Raw genomic sequence first — 22,949 nt, forward strand, 5'->3', positions numbered from 1 at the left:
TCAGAGAAATACAGGGACTCTGCACATTTAGAAAATGCAAAGTGCACAGAAGTCACTATAAACGAGGGAGGAAGTGGTGATTAGTGTCAAGAGAGCAATGTGTGTGGCGAGATGAGGCTGAAAAGCAGAAGTGCTGTTTTGTATATCTTGGCCAAGGTTTTTGCATATATTCATGTTCACATTCTTGCTTATTCAGGGGTGAGGGGACAGTAGGAAGGAATATAAAGTTTAAAATAGGAGAAGAACATGATCAGATAAGGATTTCTTATTATTAAAATTATTAACATCAGCCCGGCCAGTGTTGCTCAGTGGTTGAGCATCAACCTATGAACCAGGAGGTCAGAGTTCGATTCTCAGTCAGGGTACATGCCCGGGTTGTGGGTTTGATCCCCAGTGGGGGGCATGCGGGAGGCAGCAGATCAGTGATTCTCTCTCATCATTGATGTTTCTATCTCTCTCTCTTCCTCTCCTTTCCTGAAATCAATATATATATATATATATATATATATATATATATATATATATATATATTAGAGGCCCGATGCACGAAATTCGTGCAAGGGGCTTGGCCCTCGCAGCCCTGGCTTTGTCTGGAAGGTCATTTGGCTGTCTGGTCTAATTAGCATATTATGCTTTTATTATTATAGATATTTTTTAAATTATTAACATCAAAGGATGAGTTAGAAATGATGATTCTTTGTTTAACCCAGAAAGAAAAAGCACCAAAAAGTAGAGCTTTCAGGGAAAGAGCTAAGCTCACTTTGGGACAGTTATATTAGTAGGTGATTTGTGAAAATAAGTGTGTATCCACTTATGCAAGCTTAAAAATCTGTCAATGGACATAAAAAGATAGAACATGTCTTTTGTCCCTCTTTTTCCATATGTTTTGTACAAAGTTCACAAAATGATGTCCATATAGGACATGGCATGAATGGAATGTAAAATGCCACACTGTTGGCAATGCCTGTGGATTTGTGGGGAATGGGAGAAACAGAGTTGAGTTACTGCATGTGGATACGGGCATGGTGTGTGGGAGCAAAAGAAGCGTGCGTAAGAGCGAGTATTCATTTGGGTGAAGACTACATGCCTGTCTATTGATATGTGTGTTAAAGAATGTGCCTATGGTGGGAAAGGGCGAATCCATATATACAGTGACACATGCATTTCTCTGGAAAATAAGTTGTTCTTGTTTTAAACCAGCATTTTCTAAATTACGTAGCTGTGTTTCCTGGGACACCGTGTCTGCTAAGATGTGAACAAAGAAAGGTTCTTGGTTCAGATTAGTTTGGGAAAAGCTGCAGGTGACACCTGCCCTCTGAGAGTCCCAATGGGCCAACAGGACTCAGTAAGGCTCTGAGAAGTCCTGCATCAAGAAAACCCACCTCACTTTTCTAAAATATAGCATTTTCAAAATTATTTGGCCATAAAACTTCTTCATTCAATAAACATATACATATAACTGAAGGATATCAGTGTTCCAAAATAACCTGTTTGGAAAAGCTGCTATAAATGTGTCCAGAGCAGCAGAAACACAGGGTGATAATAATGAAAGTGACTTTGGTAAATGTGGGCAAATCCAATACAAAATTTTCCGGTCAAACATAATTCCTTGCAGGCCTAATCATTCCTGAAAATTATCTTCAAAGCTAAATTAGCTCTCAAACTTCCTAGGCAGGTAGGTCTGTGTTTTCAGCTATTAACTGGATGTGATTTGCATTTTAAAAGAGGGAAGATTTCAGGCTTTTCTATACAAATGGGGTTGCTGTTGAAGTACTCTAGGTATGTGCTGTCCCTTCAGTGACTGAAAACTCTACTTTGCAATCTGACAAACACCATGTCTTTTGAATAATGCAAACCAAGAAAGTGCTATTTGGTTTCCATCGTCATACCTACATAAAAATGGATTAGGAGCATAAAGACAAACGCAGACTACTTAATTGTAGAACCATTTAAATGATAAATAAAAGGCAGTCTAGTTGAATGAAATAAAAATAATAACACTGATGATAATAATTTTAACAATAGGAAATGACCATGATGAACACCTTGTTTTGCATCAGATACCATTTCAGGTACACAACATCGGTCGTGTACAATCTATCTAACCCTCAACTGAAAACACACACACACACACACACACACACACAGAGCCTGAGGCTAGAGAACTAATCAATCAAAGAAAGGAACATAAAAAATTATAGCTAGCATTTATTGGGCACTTACTATGTGTTGGGCATAATTGTAAACATTTTACATTAATAATTCATGTGAGCTAAACAACAACCCTGTGAGGTGGGCACCACCGTTGTCTGCATTTTACAGATAGGAACACAGCAAGGAAGTCCTGCAGCAAGGAAACCCACATCACTTTTCTAAAATATAGCATTTTCAAAGCAATCTCAGAGCAATTAGCCATCCTGCTGGGCAACAGAAGAACCGGGGTTTGGTCTCTGGGCTGTTTCCAAATAATGTGCTCTTCCCACTTTTCTACGATCCTAATCTGAAAATATCTGTATACTTTGCATTCTCTGATTTTATGACAAATCAATGTAATTGTAACAGTTATGACAAAGTGGCTCATGTAGAGACTTTTGATCATTTTAAGCAATTGTGTCCCTAAAGGACATTATCACAGTTACTTTAGTAAAAGAATAAAATCAGGTTTAGAAGCCAATACCCCTACTTCTATGCTCCCTTCATTCTCCCAGTTCAGTCTTGAGAGGTGTTACTTGAATTGACTTCTGTCGGCTGCTTTTGATGTATTCAGCAATAAAATGCATCAGTAAACTCTAAAAGCAGCTCTCACTCTGTGATGCATTTATGAATTTCTGTCCTGAGTTCAGTGCTATATTGCTAAAGTATTAAGTCAAACAAATTTGATTTTTCCCCAAGTCTATTGGGATGCTGCCTGCTTCAGCCAAACAAACTGCTCTCCGTAGGCCTCTTGCACGCATCTGCACTTAAGAAGTCAAGTCTCATGTCACAGTGATTAAAGCCAGAATTCAGGTTTCAGGTAAGTATCCATTCCTCAGGTAATAGAAATGGTATGTCCAGGCGGAAGGTTAAGCCAACTCCTCCGCCACTGACCAGTTTGGAGAATTGTAGATGTCAAACTAAACAAGAAACAAGGAAAACAACCTCTATAGAGCATTTTTTGCTAGTGCAAGGAAGTGCATAGCACATGATTACATTTATTAATTGCCCAGAATCACCCCGGGAGGGAGGTCATTACTACGTCTATTAACAGACATTAAAGAGTAGATAAGCCTGGGGAGACATAGTTGTTGACAGATCTGGGACTTGAACCAAAGTCTGGTATGAAAACCTGTTGTCCTTTCTGTTAATTACATTCTTTCCTGAGAATAAAAAGGAGGAAAGATTTATTGTTGGACAAAATAGCTGCTTTCAAATGTGATCGCAGAGAAGAAGCTGGAGACTTGTTTTACTTAACACCATGAAAGAGAGCTGGGACCATGGCAGGGCAATAAAACTTGGGATAAATAAGAATACTTTTCTAACAATGACCTGTTTGAAAACAGAAAAAAAATGCATGGCTTCCCGAGTTTGAGTCCCTGCCACTAAATGTGTCCAAGAAGAACCTGCAGTGCCAAGGCCTATTCTGGGATCTACAATCATTTAATTCTAAAATTCTAAGCAAAATGTCTCTTCTCTAGGAAATCCTTGCTATGAGAATCTTTCTCTTCCAGTCTCCATGATTCCATCCCATCCCAGCTGTGTGACCTTAGCAAGTCCAACTGCTGCTCCTCAGCTTACTTAGGAGTGAAACAGGAATAATTCCACCTTCCAGGCAAGGTTATTAGAAGACCAAATATGACAAGATGTTGGAAGTGCTAACCCTCAGAAAGCTCAAATAGTGTTAGTTACCTCTTCCTACATGTCTATGAGGTCAAAGTCAGTGTCAGAATCAGAGGATCCATTCTGGGAGAGCTTCAATTGCACCAAAAACACAGGGAAGGAAGCGCGCCAGGATGAGAGGTCTCCCCTTAGACATGTCTGGATCAATCATGACTGTGCACTTGCTACTGACTTGTCTGTGTTCCTGCTTGCTCATGCCCAAGAAAATAATGCAGTGTTCTTATGCATGCTTTCAGGCTTTCTGATGCATTTCTTAATAAATTCTACATAAAAGCATCAATTAACTTAGCTTTTTATATGCCATTCACATCCTCTAACTTTTCCCTTGATGCATTTAATAAAGTATAACACTATTCTGTTTTATAATTAATCATGAATATTCTCTCTCAAAGAGGGTTTATTGGCCACCAGTCAATGTCTACTGCCCTAATCAACACTAATAAAAGAGAAACATGCAAATTGACCATCACATCGCTACGCCCACCAGCCAATCAGAGCAACTATGCAAATTAACCCAACTAAGATGGCGGCTGCCATGGAGCTAGAGTGAGCAGGAGGCTTGGGTTGCCTCTGGAGATGGAGGAAGCCAAGCTTCCCGCCTGCCCTGGCTGGCCCTGGCCTCTACTCAAGGCTACAAAGTTTCAATTATAGAAGATAAATAAATCCCAGATACCTGCTTCCAGCCAGCCCTGGCCTATACTTGGGTCGCCAGGGGGCATGCACGGCTTGCAAACCACCACAGACCCCTCGCCCAGGCCACCCCATGCCGCAAGGGAACCCCCACCCTAATCCAGGACACCCTTCAGGGCAAACTAGCCGGCCCCCACCCGTGCACCAGGCCTTTATCCTATCTAATAAAAGCGTAATATGCAAATTGACCGTACCTCTGCTATACCCACAAGCCACGCCCACAAGCCACGCCCACCAGCCAATCAGGAGCGAATATGCAAATAAACCCAACCAAGATGGCTGCAGCCACAGAGAGCAGGAGGGAGGCTTGGGTTTCCCCGGCAATGGAGGAAGCCAAGCTTTCTGCCTGCCCTTTCCGGCCCAGGCCTCCACTCAATGCTACAAAGTTTCAATTATAGAAGATAAATAATCCCAACAGAAATGGCTGCCGCCACAGAGCGAGCAGAAGGCTTGGCTCCGCTCCAGGCTACAAAGTTTCAATTATAGAAGATAAATAAGTCCCAGATCCCAGGGCCTCTGCTTGGGTCACCAGAGGGCATGGCCGGCCTGCAAAATACCACAGGCCCCTCACCCAGGCCGCCCCATGCACCAAGGGAACCCCTACCCTGATCTGGGACACCCTTCAGGGCAAACCAGCTGGCCCCCACCCGTGCACCAGGCCTCTATCCAATCTAATAAAAGAGTAATATGCAAATTGACCATCACTCCAACACACAAGATGGCTGCCCCCATGTGGTCAAAGATCATGCCCCCATGTGGACACAAGATGGCTGCCACAAGATGGCCAGCAGGGAGGGCAGTTGGGAGGGACCAGGCCTGCAAGGGAGGGCAGTTGGGGGCGATCAAGCCTGCAGGGAAGGGCATTTAGGGGTGACCAGGCCAGCAGAGGAGGGAAGTTGGGGGTGACCGGGCCTGCAGGGAAGGGAAGTTGGGGGGGGACCCAGGCCTGCAGGGGAGAGCAGTTGAGGGGGACCAGGGCTGCAGGAGAGGGAAGTTGGGGGTGACCAGGCCTGCAGGGGAGGGAAGTTGGAGGTGACCGGACCTGCAGGGAAGAGCAGTTGGGGGGGGACCCAGGCCTGCAGAGGAGGGCAGTTTTGGAGGACCCAGGCCTGCAGGGGAGGGCAGTTGGGGGGGAACCAGACCAGCAGGGGAGAGCAGTTAGGAGCGATGAGGCTGGCAGGGGAGGGCAGTTAGGGTGACCGGGTCAGCAGGGGAGGGCAGTTGGGGGGACCAGGCCTGCAGGGGAGGGCAGTTGGGGGTGACCTCCCGGCAGGGGAGGGCAGTTAGGGGTGACCAGGCAGGCAGGGAGGGCAGTTAGGGGCATTCAGGCTGGCAGGGGAGCAGTTAGGCATTAATCAGGCTGGCAGTGGAATGGTTAGGGGGTGATCAGGCTGGCAGGCAGAAGTGGTTAGGGGCAATCAGGAAAGCAGGCAGGTGAGCAGTTGGGAGCCAGCAGTCCTGGATTGTGATAGGGATGTTCGACTGCCCGTTTCAGCCCAATCTTACCGGAATCGGGCCTAAACAGCCAGTTGGACATCCCTCGAGGGGTCCCAGATTGGAGAGGGTGCAGGCTGGGTGAGGGACACATCCCCCCCATGCACGAATTTTGTGCACCAGGCCTCTAGTCCTATATAATAAAAGGCTAATATGCAAATTGTCCCCAAGGGCGGGAGTTAGATGTTCACTGACCACCAGGGGGCGGCGCGGAACATGGCGGGTGTCAACTGCATCAGCAGCCCTGGCAGTGGACTGCAGTGGAGACGCTGCCAGCTCTGATGGGCCCCAATGAGAGCAGGACTGCAGTGGGATGGTGGAGCAGGCAGCGCCAGGCCAAGGCAGGTGCGAGCTGGGGCCCCGATCGCCCCACTGGTCACCCCACAGATTGGCCCTGATCACCAGCCAGGCCTAGGGACCCTACTCTGCATGAATTTCATGCACCAGGCCACTAATTTAATATAGAAAATGTTTTAGACATACAGAAAAATTAGTGTTGCCAAACCATCAGAACTTTTGGCTGCACTGCTGCTTTGTAGTACCGAAAAAAGCTAACTGGAAGACTTTCAAAAGAGAGTGGAATGTATTCAAAATAGATATAACAAGACACATGGATGTGATTTTTAAAATTCATCTCTGAGGTTCAAGTAACTATTGATAAGAAAAGGTGCTGTTACAGAAGCATTCCATCATACACAGCACTTTAAAGAATACATCTGGTGTTTAAAGTAAGATGATTTATATAATCTTTATCTCTGTGTAGGCAAAGCATAGTAGTAGGAGATTAAAACTCTAAGCAAGTTTAATTCCATTTGAATAGGAAGAGAATTTATCATTTAAAACTGTATTGTCAGACTATGGCCAAGGTGGGTCTCAGGTTACTGTGGGGGTTCAGAGGCACTCACAGGACTCTAAGAACAAACTTATTCTGATTCACTGGCCTCGGGTGTCTAGAACACACATGGGCTCCCAACATGTGAGATGATGGTGGCAATTTCGTGTTTCTATCACGCTGAGTGTACTGTGGAGAAAACCATATGTCATAGTTTAAGGAGCCTTTCCTTATCATTATTTCCAGCTCTGGAGTGAAGAACAAGCCTTTGGGGGATTACATTTCAAATATGTAGGGTTTATCTGTTGTTCTTTTATTTTTACAAACAACAAAAATGAAGTGTGTATGTGTGTTTATGAAGGTTAAATTAATAAAATATCAAATAATAAAAATTTAAAGACATCATAATTTGAATCTTAACTTCTCTAAGCACAAATATTTGATGGTAGAAAATAAGTATTTATGGTTTATGAGAAAGCAAAATAGTCCTGAAATCCTATCTAATAAAAGAGTAATATGCAAATTAACCACACTCTGCTATACCCACAAGCCATGCCCACAAGCCCACCCACCAGCCAATCAGGAGCGAATATGCAAATAAACCCAACCAAGATGGCTACAGCCACAGAGAGCAGGAGGGAGGCTTGTGTTTCCCCGGCAATGGAGGAAGCCAAGCTTTCTGCCTGCCCTGGCCTGCCTAGGCCTCCACTCAAGGCTACAAAGTTTCAGTGATAGAAGATACATAAATCCCAACAGAAATGGCGGCAGCCACGGAGCTGGAAAGAGCAGGAGGCTAGGGTTGCCCCCGGGCGATGGAGGAAGCCAAGCTTTCCGCACACCCTGGCCGGCCCAGGCCTCCGCTTAAGGCTACAAAGTTTCAATTATAGAAGATAGATAAATCCCCCCAAAAATGGCTGCTGCCACGGAGCAAGCAGAAGGCTTGGCTCCGCTCCAGGCTACAAAGTATCAATTGTAGAAGATAAATAAACCCCAGATACCAGGGCCTCCACTTGGGTCGCCAGGGGGCATGGCCAGCCTGCAAACCACCACAGGCCCCTCGCCCAGGCTGCCCCACGCCCCAAGGGAACCCCCACCCTGATCCGGGACACCCTTCAGGGCAAACCAGCTGGCCCCCACCTGTGTACCAGGCCTCTATCCTATCTAATAAAAGAGTAATATGCAGATTGACCATCACTCCAACACACAAGATGGCTGCCCCCATGTGGTCAAAGATCATGTCCCCATGTGGACACAAGATGGCTGCCACAAGATGGCCAGCAGGGGAGGGCAGTTGGGGGGGACCAGCCCTGCAAGGGAGGGCAGTTGTGGGCAAACAGGCCAGCAGGGGAAGGCAGTTGGGAGGGACCAGGCCTGCAGGGGAGAGCAGTTGGGGGGACCAGGCCTGCAGGGGAGGGCAGTTAGGGGTGATCAGGCCTGCAGGGGAGGGCAGTTAGGGGTGACCAGGCCTGCAGGGGAGGGCAGTTAGGGGAAAACAGGCTGGCAGAGGAGCAGTTAGGCATCAATCAGGCGGGCAGGGGAGTGGTTAGGGGGTGATCAGGCTGGCAGGCAGAAGCGGTTAGGGGCAATCAGGAAGGCAGGCAGGCAAGCAGTTGGGAGCCAGCAGTCCTGGAATGTGATGAATCCAGTGGGATCGGGCCTAAACGGGCAGTCGGACATCCCTCGGGGGGTCCCAGATTGGAGAGGGTGCAGGCTGGACAGAGGGACACACACCCCCATGCACGAATTTCGTGCACCGGGCCTCTAGTCAGATATATAAACAAATACTTATGCAACCACACAATCTATGATACATATGTATATGCATGAATATGTACACCTATAAATGTTATTAAAATAGGGAAATCTTAAAAATAAACAGAAGTCTAATGTTTATTTCTTTAATAGCCTTTCCCATACATCTCTATATTTTAAAACATAACAATCTGAGAATTCTATTGCATTAAAATGTCTGGACTATAAGTGGAATAAAAGTCAGATATAATCAGTGCAAGGAAATATTTAAAACAAAACAAACAACCAAAAACAAGCTTTTTGTCCCTGACCTAATGTTCCCCAGCTCTGTACCTCAGAGACTCTCTAGTTGGTGGAGAGAAGATGACTTACATCAGAAGAAAAAGATATGAAGCACCAGAAATCACAGGCTATGATAAGTCTACTGTGTCTGGTTCATAGGGAGGGAAATTAAAAAACTTGGCAAAGCACTAAAGGAAAAAAAATAATAACCTAGCTATTTCATAATTGATTTTCAAAAATTATTTATTCTAGAAAATGCAACTCATTGTTGTTCAATTTGTTTTCCTTAAACACAATCAAACTCAACTGAACAGGAATTAGGGGTATTAAATCAAAAGTGGAAATTTGTCTTGATAGCCTCTAAATCTGAAATTATTATATTCCTATTTCCTTCCAAGGGTCGTACTCTAAACTTGACCATTCTGTTCCTACCCTCCCTCAAAGGCACTGTATGTAATCACTAATTTTCATTTTACCAACAATTTCCAGTCCCAATTTTGGTTTCCCAGGCAGTGTCTAAATGCTGTGTAGCACGCCGCTGTTAGTGACAGTTATGATAAAATCACAACTGTTGCTTGTGAGTCAGCAAAAGGAAGAATAAAGTGCTCAGCTTCTTATCTAGAAAACATGTGACCTGCTGGTAGTTGTAAGTTAGCTCCGTGCTTGAACCCAGCAGCACTCTGGTCAGATCTAACCACCACGCTAGGCTGGTAACAGGTTTTTCCAGGGCTCCAGTGTCTTTGAAAGCTAAACTTTTCAGCCGGCCCGTATACCCTTCAGACTGAAAATAAATGCAACAAAATTTTATTGGGAATAACACTCCCCAAACTATCAATATTTTAAATGTCTTCCCAAATAAAATACAACAACAACAAAATAACAGATGTTTACTAGACAGCCTAAGGGAAGCCAGAGAGAAGATAGTGGCTTCAATACTTATTTTTAGACATGAATATAAATTACTTTAAATTGTGTACTACCTATTAAATCAAAATGCAAAACTGTATGAATCAGGACAAATCAGAAAAGGAGACAGCCAGCAGTACAAATTCCAACAGAAATCACAGCATTTTTACTAAAATAAATTCTTGGTAATAAGTGGTCCTTGGGGGCTGGGCCAGACAGCAAACAAACTTAAGAGTCATCTTTTCCCTGAGAGTCATCTTTATATTTCATCAAAAGAATGGCATCTTAAGTTTACAACTAGGATTCTACACAATTTTTATACTATATAAATATTGCAAGGCAGTAGTCTCCACTCCATGTACGCATAATTGTAAAAGTTAGAATACAGTTATATAGTGACATATTATTGTTTCAAATTTATTATAAACTTAAAAATAAATGTTTATTTTTAACACTCTTTTTAGTATTAAAACACTATAGAACTTCCTGAAGATTATCTCATCTTCTATATCAAAAGAAATTGTCCTTATACTATAAATCAGCTCTATCTATTGTCTGTTTCAATATGAGTCTATTTTAACTTATGTTTATATTTAAGAGGATAGCAACAAAATAAGCTTTAAAAAAGAAAATAATAATTTTACCCTCTAGTATCAAAAAATCTGCAATGCCTCTAGCCAATATATTTCAATCCTAGAAATGCACTTGATTTTAAAAGTAATATTTTGGTAACACAAATTATTTAATAACATTGCTCATCACTTCTATTACTTTCTTACTCTCAAACAAATGTCATCCCTTTAATGATAATGTAACTCCCCTCCTCCCACAAGGGCTAATAAGCTCTGACAATCTGAAACGTGAACTTGAATGTGAGCTTGAATAATTGCTGTTTCAATACAACCTGTTGCAATGGAGAATGTAAGCCCTTTGAGAGCTGACATCTAAATATCTGCAAGAATCATGACTGTCAAACCCAGCCAGTCCTCAGTAAATATCACGGGCCAGTCACTATAATGGTATTATTGGAGACAGAGTGACCCACCTCAGGCTCAGGGCTAGCAGTTGCTCCTTTGACCTCAGTAGCTCCCCGACTTTAAAACTGGCATAGCCCAGGAAACTCCGCTGAAAATGAGAGAAAGAACAGTTTTCATTAACTTCTGAGGTTCCTAATACATCTGCTGTCATAGTGATCACACAAAATTAGTCTCTAGAAGAAGAAAATGTTAAATCTCTTAGCCTGATAAACATTTCATGGACAGAAATACAATCATCACTGATATATCCACCTCATGGAGTAAGTCCCAGGGGTGGAAATGCATTCTTTTCATTAAAAACAACGACAAATAGCCTGGAAAATAACAAAATGTGTGACACAGAAGCTAGGACTGTTCCACTAGCTAATTTTCTCCCCATATGAAAGCTGTTGTAAAAGAAAGATGCTAAACTTTCCATATTTACCAATGCCACTGTCGTTCTTATTAGAATTCTTCATCACTGGCAGCAACAACGTGTATTCCAGATATGAGCAAATCTGGTTGTTGGAGCTATTTTTATGTGGGACTCTGGACAAGTTATAAATAGAAATGCTCTATTTTCCCCCATCACAGCAATGTTTAAAAGCATTTGTTTCCTTTGTTATTTCTATACTAGCATGGGACAATTTCATCTTGACACACAAGAAATAATGGAACTTGTTCAGTTACGTTTTCTAAAATTGCTTTTTTAACCTATCATTCCGGGTGTTGACTATCTATGAATATCTACTTTCTCCACTCTTTGACTCATAATGTGAAGAATAAAACTCTAAATTGGTTGTTCTTTTCCCAAATAAAAATCTTTCATCTCTTTTTAACATTCCTGGCTTCTTCTGATTTAAAAGTCACAGTTTTGTGGTATACCATAAATAGGATTTCTCATTCTCCCCTCAAGGTCAAGAAGTAAAGATGAAAATATCAAACCCATATTATTGTCTGTGCCATTGCTGCCTAACACACTGTAATATGCTACAAGATCAGCACTACATCTTCCAGAACATTTTACCTTCATAAGTCTGTTATCAGGCTTCCCTAGAATGAAAGACTGGGGGCCAACTGGGTCTTTTCAGAGGAAAGTGTGCAATTACTCCATGCATAAAAGGCTGTGTCTACACTGAGTAATTGTTGATAACAAGAAAGGAAAGCTTCTGGTCCAAATTTTTCTCCTTCCTTTCCAAGTTCTAACCTAGAAGAACTGTTCCAAAAGGCTTCAAGGCAAACATTTGAAATAAACTCAGTTTTTAAGTTAGAGATGCTTATATGTTAGCAATGATAAACCCAATTCATTAACTTGAAACTCAAAGAAATGGTTTAGACACTGAGTCACCAAAGCCAGAAGCATATGATGCCAAATTGTTAGGTGGAGACTGTTAGGTGAAAATAGAGGGCTTGTGAAAATACTGGGTCACGGAGGGATGAAATGAGAGTGAACCGAGGCACAGAAGGATGTCCAAGAGCCGTGTGAACAAAGCCTGAAGAAATGTAGGGCAGAGTGAGCCCACGAGAGATCAGCTGAACAGAAGCACTTATGTGACTTCATCAGAAATACCAAGCACAACATCCTTACCTACAAGAGCATAAGACTCTGCTATTCCTGTTCCTTGTCCTGTTGGGTTTTTCTTTATTAGCACTTATTACAACACACACACACACACACACACACACACACACACACACACCTGCTTATTCTGTACCCCCCAAATAAGTGAGATTTGAGGCTCCTCAAGGAGCTTTATTCTGTTTTCTGAAAGCCCCCCACAATCTAGCATACAAATAGGCATGCGATAAATATTTACTGACAATGAATAAATGAATGAATGAATGAATGGGATAGGCAGAGCTTCAAGTAAGTTATTTTATTAGATAGAGGAGAAATGCTCTTTCTGCAAATATTTATAAACTACTATAATTCACTGAAATGTGAGAAATCAAAACAATGTTAGTGTGTAGATTGTATGCTGTTGTAGTAAATTTTATTTAACATTTTGTATTTTAAAGAGGTTTCACTTTCTCTTTCACTGATAATCAGTGTCTTTCATTTACATTCCACTTCTCACTTATTATCTTCTCTCAAAGAAGACTTTCAACTGATCAGAAACTTCATAATACCTCAGCATTTGCCTTTTGAGATGTTGAAGATACAAAGCGTTTTGGAATAAGTTAAAAACTACACATGTCATGAATGTTACTGTGGTCTCTTCAGCAAGAAAAAGAGCAAATGCCCCAGACTGGAATGCAGCAAGGAGACAGGTGGAGGGGCTATTTCCAGACATGGGCAACAGACACGCCACGAGGCACAGCTGCAAGTAGAGATTGTGACCATAAGCCACTGACTGTCTCTCCTGTCCACCAGACCCGGAGCTGCTGTGGAAGCAGGACCTTGGCTTGACCATCTTTGAGTCAAGCCCAGCACCTGGAACATAGGGGCTGTACTGGGAGTGCCTGCAATGTGCCAAGAATGCCCTTTAGTCAGTCTTTTCCAATGCAACTGTCAGCCACATGCCTAATCTCAATAGATTATAAGAGATCTTACAGAAATAACACAACATGTTAAAAATCAAGCTGGGGAAAAGGCATCCTAGCATTACATTATAAAAATGTACCAAACCAGAGGACGTCTCATTTAGGTATAAACGCTACCATATTTATTTTAAAAATAACTATCCTGGGACTGCATGTTGCATAAAATGCATGAATGAAACCCCAAAATTTCATGACAATGTATAATTGTTTCACATTGCAGCACCAACAATGGCATTGCCTGCCTACACATTTATTTACTAGAATGTTTTTATATATTAGTTTTATTTCAAAATAAATAAAACTAGGTCCCTCCACACCTGCCCTCCCCCCCACAAAAAATGGAAAACACATCATTCATTCCCATGAATATTCACTGGCCTCCGGTAAAAGAATGAATCTGAGGAAAAACAGTTTTTATTTTTGAAACCTTAATTCCCATGAGGGGAAATAGCAGACAAGAATGTAAAATAAATAATTTTGTTTAACCTAATGTAAAAGAATAACAATATAAAACTGTTTCATCTTTGCTGTTACTGTAATCATAATAAAAATTTTTTAAATTTTTTTATATTTCAAGGAGAACTCAAGGAACAATATTTTCCATCTCTCCTTCGGTGCTCCAATATCAGGGGGAAAGACAAAGCATGCCAGCCTCCCTAGAGCTGGAGCTCAGAGGTCTGAAGCTTAGTCCTAAACCAATCATTGTGTTTCAAATGGAAACCAGGCAATTCCATCATCCGCCCAGGCCCCCGGCGGGCTGTCCACTGATGGCACTGCCAGGCCTTGTTTCTCTGTCTTCTCTTTTACAAACCTGCGCTCTTGGACAAGTTACTCCACCACTCTAGGCCTTAGTTTCTGTATGAAGAAGGTGTATATGATCATTGTGTATCTTTCTCACAGTCATTGTCTTGGGAGTCGGAGCTATCCAGGAAAAGCACTTAGTATGTTGCTCAGAAAGAGGAGCTTTCCATAATGTCAGCTGTCACAGTGGTTAAGACAATACAATCAAGCCCTGGCCAGGTTGCTCCGTTCATTGAAGCATGATCCTGTGCACCCAAAGGTTGGAGACTCAATCCCAAGTTGAGGTGCATTTGGAGGCAATCAATTTATGTTTCCCTCTCATATCAATGTTTTGTCTCTCTCTCTCTCTCTCTCTCTCTCTCTCTCTCTCTCTCTCTCTCTCTCTCTGCCTCTCTCTCTAAAAAAAATCAATAAACATATCCTCGGGTGAAGATTTAAAATAATAATAATACACTCAAAAGTCAGATGACTTAAAAGTGTTATAAGTCTACCTTAAATACTTTTTGGAAGAGTCAGAGTATTTAAAAATATACACATATATTTTCTCATATAGTCTATGAGAAAGTCCTGGAATAAAACACACACACACACACACACACACACACACACACACACACATTTAAAAATAAACAATAGTTTCAGAAAAATATAAATTAAAAGAAATACTACATTACAAGTGCAAAAAAAAAAAACACACAACAGAAAACAAGATATGAAGTTTGTATGGTCCTTTACAGTTACTGTTGTTGCATGTTACCTATGATTCCTTATAGCTCAAATTTTTGTCAGATCATGTGGAATGTTCAGCAGTGCCCAAGAAATATCCACCTGGAATCAAAGAATGTCAGGGCTTGTTAAGACACTGCCAGTCTGCAAGAGAAGAAACTGGGGCCCAGAGGAGTTAACTGCTTACACGTGGTCACAGGCCAATTTGAGTTCAGACTTCCTGCTTTTCGGTCCAGCATTCTTCCACCCCCATCACACTAGGCCTCATTTCCAAGACAGGTGGCAATGCCTTTCCTTCTGACAGCGCTCTGCCTACACTGCACGCATCTCTGAACTTTCTAGCCCACTCATGACAGGGCAACACTTACCATGATCGTTCTGGTCCAAGCACCCAAAGCAGATGATCATTAAATGGTTTCATGCACGATTTCAATCACTCACTTGGCTGGAGTGTGTGATATCAAGCAGAGGAAAAAAGGAAGGCACCTGTCTCAATCCCACAGGGACTGTACAAATAAACAGTTTATCTCACCAGCCTTCTTCACAGGGACTCTGAGCAAGTCACAGATATCCTGGATGCTCAGTGGGGTTGTACACCCCCCTGGAGCAGGTCCTCAATGGTCCCTTGGTCGAGCACTACTATATAAGGAGCCAGAGGATGTACAACTCCATACACATGGCCATGAGCTGGGCAAACCTCCCTTAGGTACATTCATCTAACTAAGCCTTTATCCAGACTAGAGGCCTCCTTTATACTGAAATTTGCATAGAATCTCCCAAGATTTTCCAAATACTGTCTAGAGCTGCACTATCAAATGTGTAGGCACCAGCTTGAGTCCTAGCTTGAGCCGTAGCTCTAAATTAAGATGTCCTCTAAAGGTGAAATGCACATCAAGATGTGGCATGAAAAAAAAAGTGTGATAAATAATTTATTGATAATTAACTATATTGATTACTAGAAACCTGGTGCACAAAATTCATGCACAGGGGGTGGGTGTCCCTCAGCCCAGCCTGCACCCTCTCCAATCTGGGACCCCTCGAGGGATTTTCAACTGCCTGTTTACAGGGATCGGGCCATGGGGGTGTGGCCAGCTTGGGTGAAGGGCTGAGGGCTGTTTTCAGGCTGGCCACACCCCCTTCAGGGTGGGGGTCCCTGCTGGGGTGCCTGGCCAGCCTGGGTGAGGGGCTGATGGCTGTTTGCAGGATGGCCACACACCCTCAGAGACCCAAGCTTCCAGCCCCTCCTTTTTCTTTCAGCACCTCCAGGGCCAGCTGGAAGCAGATACCTGGGATTTATTTATCTTCTATAATTGAAACTTTGTAGCCTTGAGCGGAGGCCAGGGCCAGCCAGGGTGGGCGGGAAGCTTGGCTTCCTCCATCACGGGGGGCAACCCCAGCCTCCTGCTCGCTCCAGCTCTGTGGCTGCTTACCATCTTTGTTGGGTTAATTTGCATACTCACTCCTGATTGGCTGGTGGGTGTAGCGGAGTGATGGTCAATTTGCATGTTTCTCTTTTATTAGTGTAGATATTTTGAAATGATAATATTTTGCAGATAGTATTGGGTTAAATGAAATATTAAAATTAATCTCACCTGTTTTTTTGTTTTGTTTTGTTTTGTTTTGTTTTTACTTTTTTAAAAGCCTGGGCTCCTAGGAAGTTTAAAATTACATTTATGGTACACATTATATTTCTTTGAATAGGGCTAGCTTAGGGTTTAAATGGGTACAGCGGTAATACTTTGACCTATTCTTATAAAACTACATACAGGAACTGTGGTGTAAGTTTTCAAAGATCTCTGAAGAGGTGATGGCGATATCATGAGGCTGATACACAACATCTTCCCTTACATAACCTACAAGACAGGTCCTTTTTCAGAGCCCGGGTATTTTTTTCACTGTCAAGCCTAATAGTTACGGTTACATGGTTTCCCACCTGACAGGAATGGAAAGTGGATACATGACCTATTCACACTGAAAAAAAGCATCACACCTATGTTTGTGCTCACCAGAGGGCCAGCATTTCAATCATCTGCCACGCAGACTATTCTGATAGCCATGGTTGACCTGAGAAACATCAGAGCCAGCAGAAAGGGACCCTCACCCTCACCGTGGACAAGCACAGAGGAACCTGTCCCTTTGCCTTTCCCCTCACCACAGCTTGAGCAACAAGAGCAGGAAAGGGTAGGACATGCGTGAGTATCAGACTATGCTCGCCCCCCACCACAGGCTGCCAGAGGCACAGAGATCACCAGCCTGCAGTGGAAAATGGTGTCAGGAGAGGACAGAAGAAAATACTTTAAAATCAGAGAAAAGATTCAAGTCTCATAATGAATAAGATGTGTTCCAAGAACCTTAATGAGAAAAAAAAATAGTAGGGAAAGTCATACCATTAGGTCAAGATAGCAATAAAGCTTCAAGCAGGGAGGATGTAACACAGAGTAGTTGGGGCGGGAGGTGGACAGTAAGAGGGAAAAAAATTAAACCACCTCATCTTGAGCCTCAGAAATAAATGGACTTCCTTATAAAATAATTATTAACATTTTAATATTTACAAATTTCAAAAGGCCTTACACTTGATGAAGGATGAGTAAAGGGTGTGATGACAGTGCTCAGTGGAGGCCCTAGCTTGAAGGAGGGCGCCTGGGGTGGACATAAACAAAAGGTGTCTTACCTCAGCCCAGATCAGGGAGGGAGACAAGTGCTTGAGCAATGAAGGCCCAAGGCTGGGAAGAACTTGCTAGTCTTGTTGGAGAAATTAAAATGAAGCCCCTGTAGTCTGGGCACAGAGACTGGTAGTGATGAAAGTGAGAGCAGCCCAAGAGGTGAAGCAGAAAACAAAGCACAGAGATTCTCTTGAGTCAGAGGTATTCAACCAGTGCCCAGGAAGAAACAAGAAGCTTGTGTTAGGCATGAGAGAGCACCAATACTCTTCTCCTTCTACCCTACCAGATTCAGAGATGGCTGGCATTCTTCCCGGTCACATTTTTGAAGAGCTGCCTTGGCAGGTTAAGGTGGCATGTTTTGACATGTTTAAGCAGCAAGAAACAGAAAGCATCACAGTCCTGTGGCTGGTTGGTTCTCTGCCTCCTTCATGAGGAGGTAGAACTCACATCTACAATTTCCCCAGCTGCCCGGTGGTCCAGGAGTGTTAGCTGGGACCTGCAGGGCAATTTCTAGACTCCTCTCTAGCCAGCTGCCCTAAATACCAACTCAATGGAGGATTATTTTCAGAAGATAAGAAATGTATTCCATGCAACTCAGCAAATATGTGACAGAGCTTCCTCATATACTCACACCCTGTTAATTTAACTCAATTTCATTTGTCAGCCAGTAGGCAGGAAGCCAAGGAAAACCCAAATCATTATAACTTCGAAGTGATGTGTGTGCCTTTTGGAAACAAAAGAAACACTTACCCCAATCTCTGGCAGGGTATCCTTATGTTCAGGCAGGACGCTGGTTCGAACCTATGGAGAAAAACAAGCATTTTCTATGTGATTCTGGAGTAGAAACCAGTGCAGAAGCTTCACAGGTGCTGGCTTTTACTTTGCTTCGTCTGACGTCAGTCCAGACTCTCTGGTTAATCATTGCTGATGTACCTGTGTACAACCCCCACTGCAGAGCCAGGAAGCTGTCCTTTTATAGCTCCCAGCTTTCCTAATGTTCCCAAGTACACAGAGCTGCCTGGATCCTCACCCACCACCACCTGTCAAACACAGAGATATCTGGCCTGTAAGTGAATCACCTTTAATTTCCATAAAAAGCAACCCCTCATTCAATATTCCAGGGAAATGATAGAACTGGTGTAGAGGAAGTTATTCATATATGCTCAATAGATATTTAGTCTCTGAATGAGCACCCAAACCCACAGTTCTTATAAGTTATCCCTCCCACTTGAGAATTCTGGGCCAATTGTCAGATACCATTATCTAGATTCACTTGAAAACGAATTATCAATTGGGGGAGAGGGAAATAGTGTAAAATAATTAGTCATCTGAGTTGGATTTTCACAAGTTTGAAAAGCATTCCAAGTGAATTATCAACACCTTAGATAATAAGTGTGAAAAGTGTTCCAAGTGAATTATCAACATCTTAGATAAGAAATAGACACCAGTCTTCTACTGAGAGGTCATGCTTTGCTTACCCTGGCTGGGCATTACAATTACTGGGGACCTTTTCACACTTTGGTGATCTATGCCACTCTCAGACCTGGATTCTTATTTTTTTTTTAATCAGTACAGAGGTCTTCTATTTTTTCACACTTGTCATGCCATGAGTTCATAGGGAACGGGCTCCCGCAGCTCAGGCTCCTTTCCATGTGCTTCGCTGGGTGGAGCAGGCAGGCACTTCAGTTGAACCCAGGTGCCTTTCTCTTTGGCTTCCTTCTTTTTCTGATCATGTTCCTTCACACATTTCAGGAAGCTATCTCGGCTCTTAGAGTGCTTACTATGCTGAATCCATACGTTAATTCTCTTGGCAAGAATCCTGCCCTTGTTTGTTCACAACAATGCCCACTGCATGCTGGGTGACACTGTGGACTCTTCCCGTTTTGCCACGGGAACAGCTGTTGGGCCTTCCTTTTTGAGCAGTGCCTGTTCCCTTGATGTCCACAACATCACCTTTCTTACAGATCCGCCTGTACGCGGCCAAAGGAACAATTCTAAAAGGCCTAGAGAACACAGAGCGGGTGCCTCCCCTCTTTCCCTTTGTGTTAGTCATTTTGGCAAATTAATGGAAGATAGCGGTTCTGGCCGAAAAGCCAGATGTGGATTCTAATGTTCAGTGGCCGAGTCTACGGTTCTCTATGTCGGCAAAAGAATGTTCAGCGTAAGAAAAGGTTTTATAAGAGTTCATCTGACCCGGTCTGATGACAACTGCTGGGAAGCAAAATCTCAACGGACTGAGAAACTGCTCCATAGAATGGCAGTTTTGCAGCATATTTTATACATTTGAATCGAAGGAGGAGACATAAGGAGGGTTACATGAAATCTATTGGTGGTAGATTAAGGGGGCAGGAGAAAGCAAAGCGAGAACTCTCTGGGATTGGATAAAAAACAAGAGGGAGAGACACTTCTTTGATACTGTTGAGTGCAGGATAGTTAACGTTTACAGCTCACAGAGAGGATATGCGGAGGATAAGATAGCAATGTGGTGTCCTGCCCTGCTGCCCCTGGTTGTACCTTTGCTGGGGCTAGAAAAGAAAATGACTCAGACATTTCAAAGGTATGTTATCTTAGATTCTCAAAAACAAAGACAATGTCAAAAGTAAAGGTTGACCCGTGACAGGGAAGTGGCTACCACTGTGACCCACTTTCAGTCAGGAATTTCTACCTGGGGCTTCCCTGCGTGGTTATGTTGGGACTCTGGGTTTGAAAAGCCACCGTGCACGACTTGCAGGTTTAGTATGTGGCCTCTTTTTCATCCACATCTACTTAAGACAAAAATGTTTCAAATGAAAAGAAATCATGACTATCTTTCTCACTTAAGAAAAAACTGGTAAAAAGCAGGAGGAAACATAAATCCTAAATTTAACATTACTTCAGTTGAAGTAAGGATGAGATAAAAAAGGTAATTTTGTGAGCCAATGTCAGCCCAATAAATTCCATTAAAATAAAAAAAAATAAATACAGATCTACGAGTACATATTAGCACACTCTGTTAAACTGGAGAGCAGAGGGTTGGGAGGGCCGATGGAACAGAGGGACGCAGGACACCTGGACCAACACTGTAGGGGTCATTTTAACAAAATTCCTCTGGAGGGACAGTATAGCCGATCATATTGCTTTTCAAATCCTTTCACCCCTGACATCCTGACCCTGCAAGGTCAATGTTCCCTGGTTGAAGGGTTGTGTAAAATGACCCTCCTAATGTCCAAACACGTGAACCAGCTCCTAATGGCCTACTCATCTTTACCATGGTTTCCAGTTCCTTGGAAAAAGCCTCAGGCCGGGGTGAAACAGTCCATTTTAACTTCCAGCTTAACACTCTTTCTCTGCTTCTTTATGACACATCCAGCTCTATCATGGGCACAATTTGTCAGTCATTATGACACAAAATTGTTCACCAGAGCACAAAATAAATGACAAGAGAGATGGACCAGAGTAAACAACACAATTTGCAGAACACACTCGATTTCATGAGGATTTCATGACGCAGCGCTCACTGGAGAAGAGCATTAGCAGTTTGGTAGGTGCATCAATGTTCTTTAGTCCACAATGCTCAGCTGCACTATTCAACCTCATTAGAGGGAAATCATTTGCTGGCCTCAAAGGATGAGGAAACTACATATTAATAGTGGCCTATCGTGGACCATACAGTGTGTACGTGCATATGGTGTCTTTCTCTCACTCTCCCCCACCCTCTTTCTCTCTCTCTCCATATATATATACTATGTATATGTGGACTATATAAATAGTTTATATATATATATACACACATATATATGTGTGTGTATATATATATATATATATGTATATATATATATTAGAATGGACTATATAGACAGTGGATAAATATTCACACACATGCAACACATAAACACATACATATATGTGTATATTTATACATCGTTTGAAAAATATTTTAACACTCAAATATCATTATCCAAAGGGATATGCTTGAATTTAGAAATAAAGTGAAAAAGTCAGAAGATGGTGAGGGTCAACATATGCAGAAATGCATAAACTATGTGATATATAATGTTGGACAAGTTGGAATTAATAGTAAAAATTCCTGCAACATGGTCATTAAACTCCAAAATTTATATTGATTTTATCAGTAGAACACTTATTCCTTATAAATATAAATAAACTAGAGAAACAAGAGTTTCAATCCAAATTTGTGCACAATTTAAAAAAATCTAAAGATATCCACAGACAAGATTGCCATATCCAACATGTGTGTGAAACTGTCTGTTACTTTACTTAATAGAAGCACTTTTGAAAAGTACACATATGTCACATTTTCCTAAATCGAGTTTGTTTACCAGTAAATCACTGATTTAGTTTCTGATTTTGAGAAACTGAAAGACAAAACTTTTGTAAACCAATTTTAAATTCTATAAAGTCAGATTTTCCTATGAAACATTTGTTTATATTAGTATGTATGTATATTTTGAAAACATTTATATTTAAGGTCAATACTACTGATATCATGACATATAGGTTACACATCAATGATGCATTTCTTTTTTTTAAATATATTTTTATTGATTTCAGAGAGAAAGGGAGAGGAAGAGAGAGATAGAAACATCAATGATGACAGAGAATCACCAATCAGCTGCCTCCTGCATGCCCCACACTGGGGATAGAGCCCGCAGCCCAGGCATATGGCCTGACCAGGTACCAAACCCATGACTTCCTGGCTCCTAGGTTGATGCTCAACTACTAAGCCATGCCAGCCAGGCCAATGATACATTTCTTATGTAATATATACTCCTCACTACAGTGAACTCAAACTAGGTGGCCAGCACCGGGTTTGCTAGTGAATAAGGTCCCGTTGCTTCCATTTGGGACTAGACTCTGAAGTCTAGTGGGTGAGGCAAGTGTATGAATAATCCAGTACAATGTAATAAAGGCTATACTGGAAATGTGAGCATTTCCCTGTGCGCATCCAGAGTGAGCAGTAACTAATTCAGACTGTGAGTGTCAGGAGAGGTTTCACAGGAGAGGTGGTGTGGGTTCTGAAGGATGAGTAGGAGTTTTAGGCAGTGAAGCATATGACAAAGCAAGCCAGGTGCTATATAAAAGGCATGCATCATAGAGTTATACGAGCCCATTTGTGGTTGAGAAAGAGTGGGTATTCCTTGATGCTTATAACATGGGGACCTTCATGAAAGGGGCAAGAGGTAAAAATACTTGAGGAGACAAGTTGGGATCATTTGCTGTAAAGAGCCATCTATCAAGGAGCTTTATGCAATTTATAGGCAACAAGAAATCAGGGAAGACATTTGGGTAGAGGAGTGATATGATCAGAGCCTTGAATTATCCCAACTCTGCTCCCAGTCAGGCTGGGAGAATTGTTTAACCTCTTTA

At 42.3% G+C, this 22,949-nt stretch overlaps 1 protein-coding gene across 7 annotated transcripts in view; it reads right to left on the minus strand.

Annotated features, from left to right (window-relative positions):
- INPP4B (inositol polyphosphate-4-phosphatase type II B) overlaps window positions 1-22,949 on the minus strand; it is a 616,104-nt gene that overhangs the window by 184,709 nt on the left and 408,446 nt on the right. For 5 of the 7 annotated variants that reach the window (XR_013960877.1, XM_080673789.1, XM_080673787.1 and 2 more), the window contains 2 exons: window positions 18,333-18,383; window positions 10,878-10,957 (listed from right to left, as the gene is read on the minus strand). Coding sequence is in view for 4 of the 7 variants with exons in the window: in XM_080673789.1 (XP_080529915.1) it covers window positions 10,878-10,957; window positions 18,333-18,383 (131 nt within the window). In the remaining 3 variants the exon portion in view is untranslated. Of the gene's footprint in view, window positions 1-10,877; window positions 10,958-11,293; window positions 11,341-18,332; window positions 18,384-22,949 lie in introns of those variants that run through there. The other 2 variants (XM_080673791.1, XM_080673790.1) reach the window with 1 other exon arrangement.

The sequence above is a fragment of the Plecotus auritus genome (assembly GCF_963455305.1).
Source record: "Plecotus auritus genome assembly, chromosome: 6".
Lineage (NCBI taxonomy): Eukaryota > Metazoa > Chordata > Mammalia > Chiroptera > Vespertilionidae > Plecotus > Plecotus auritus.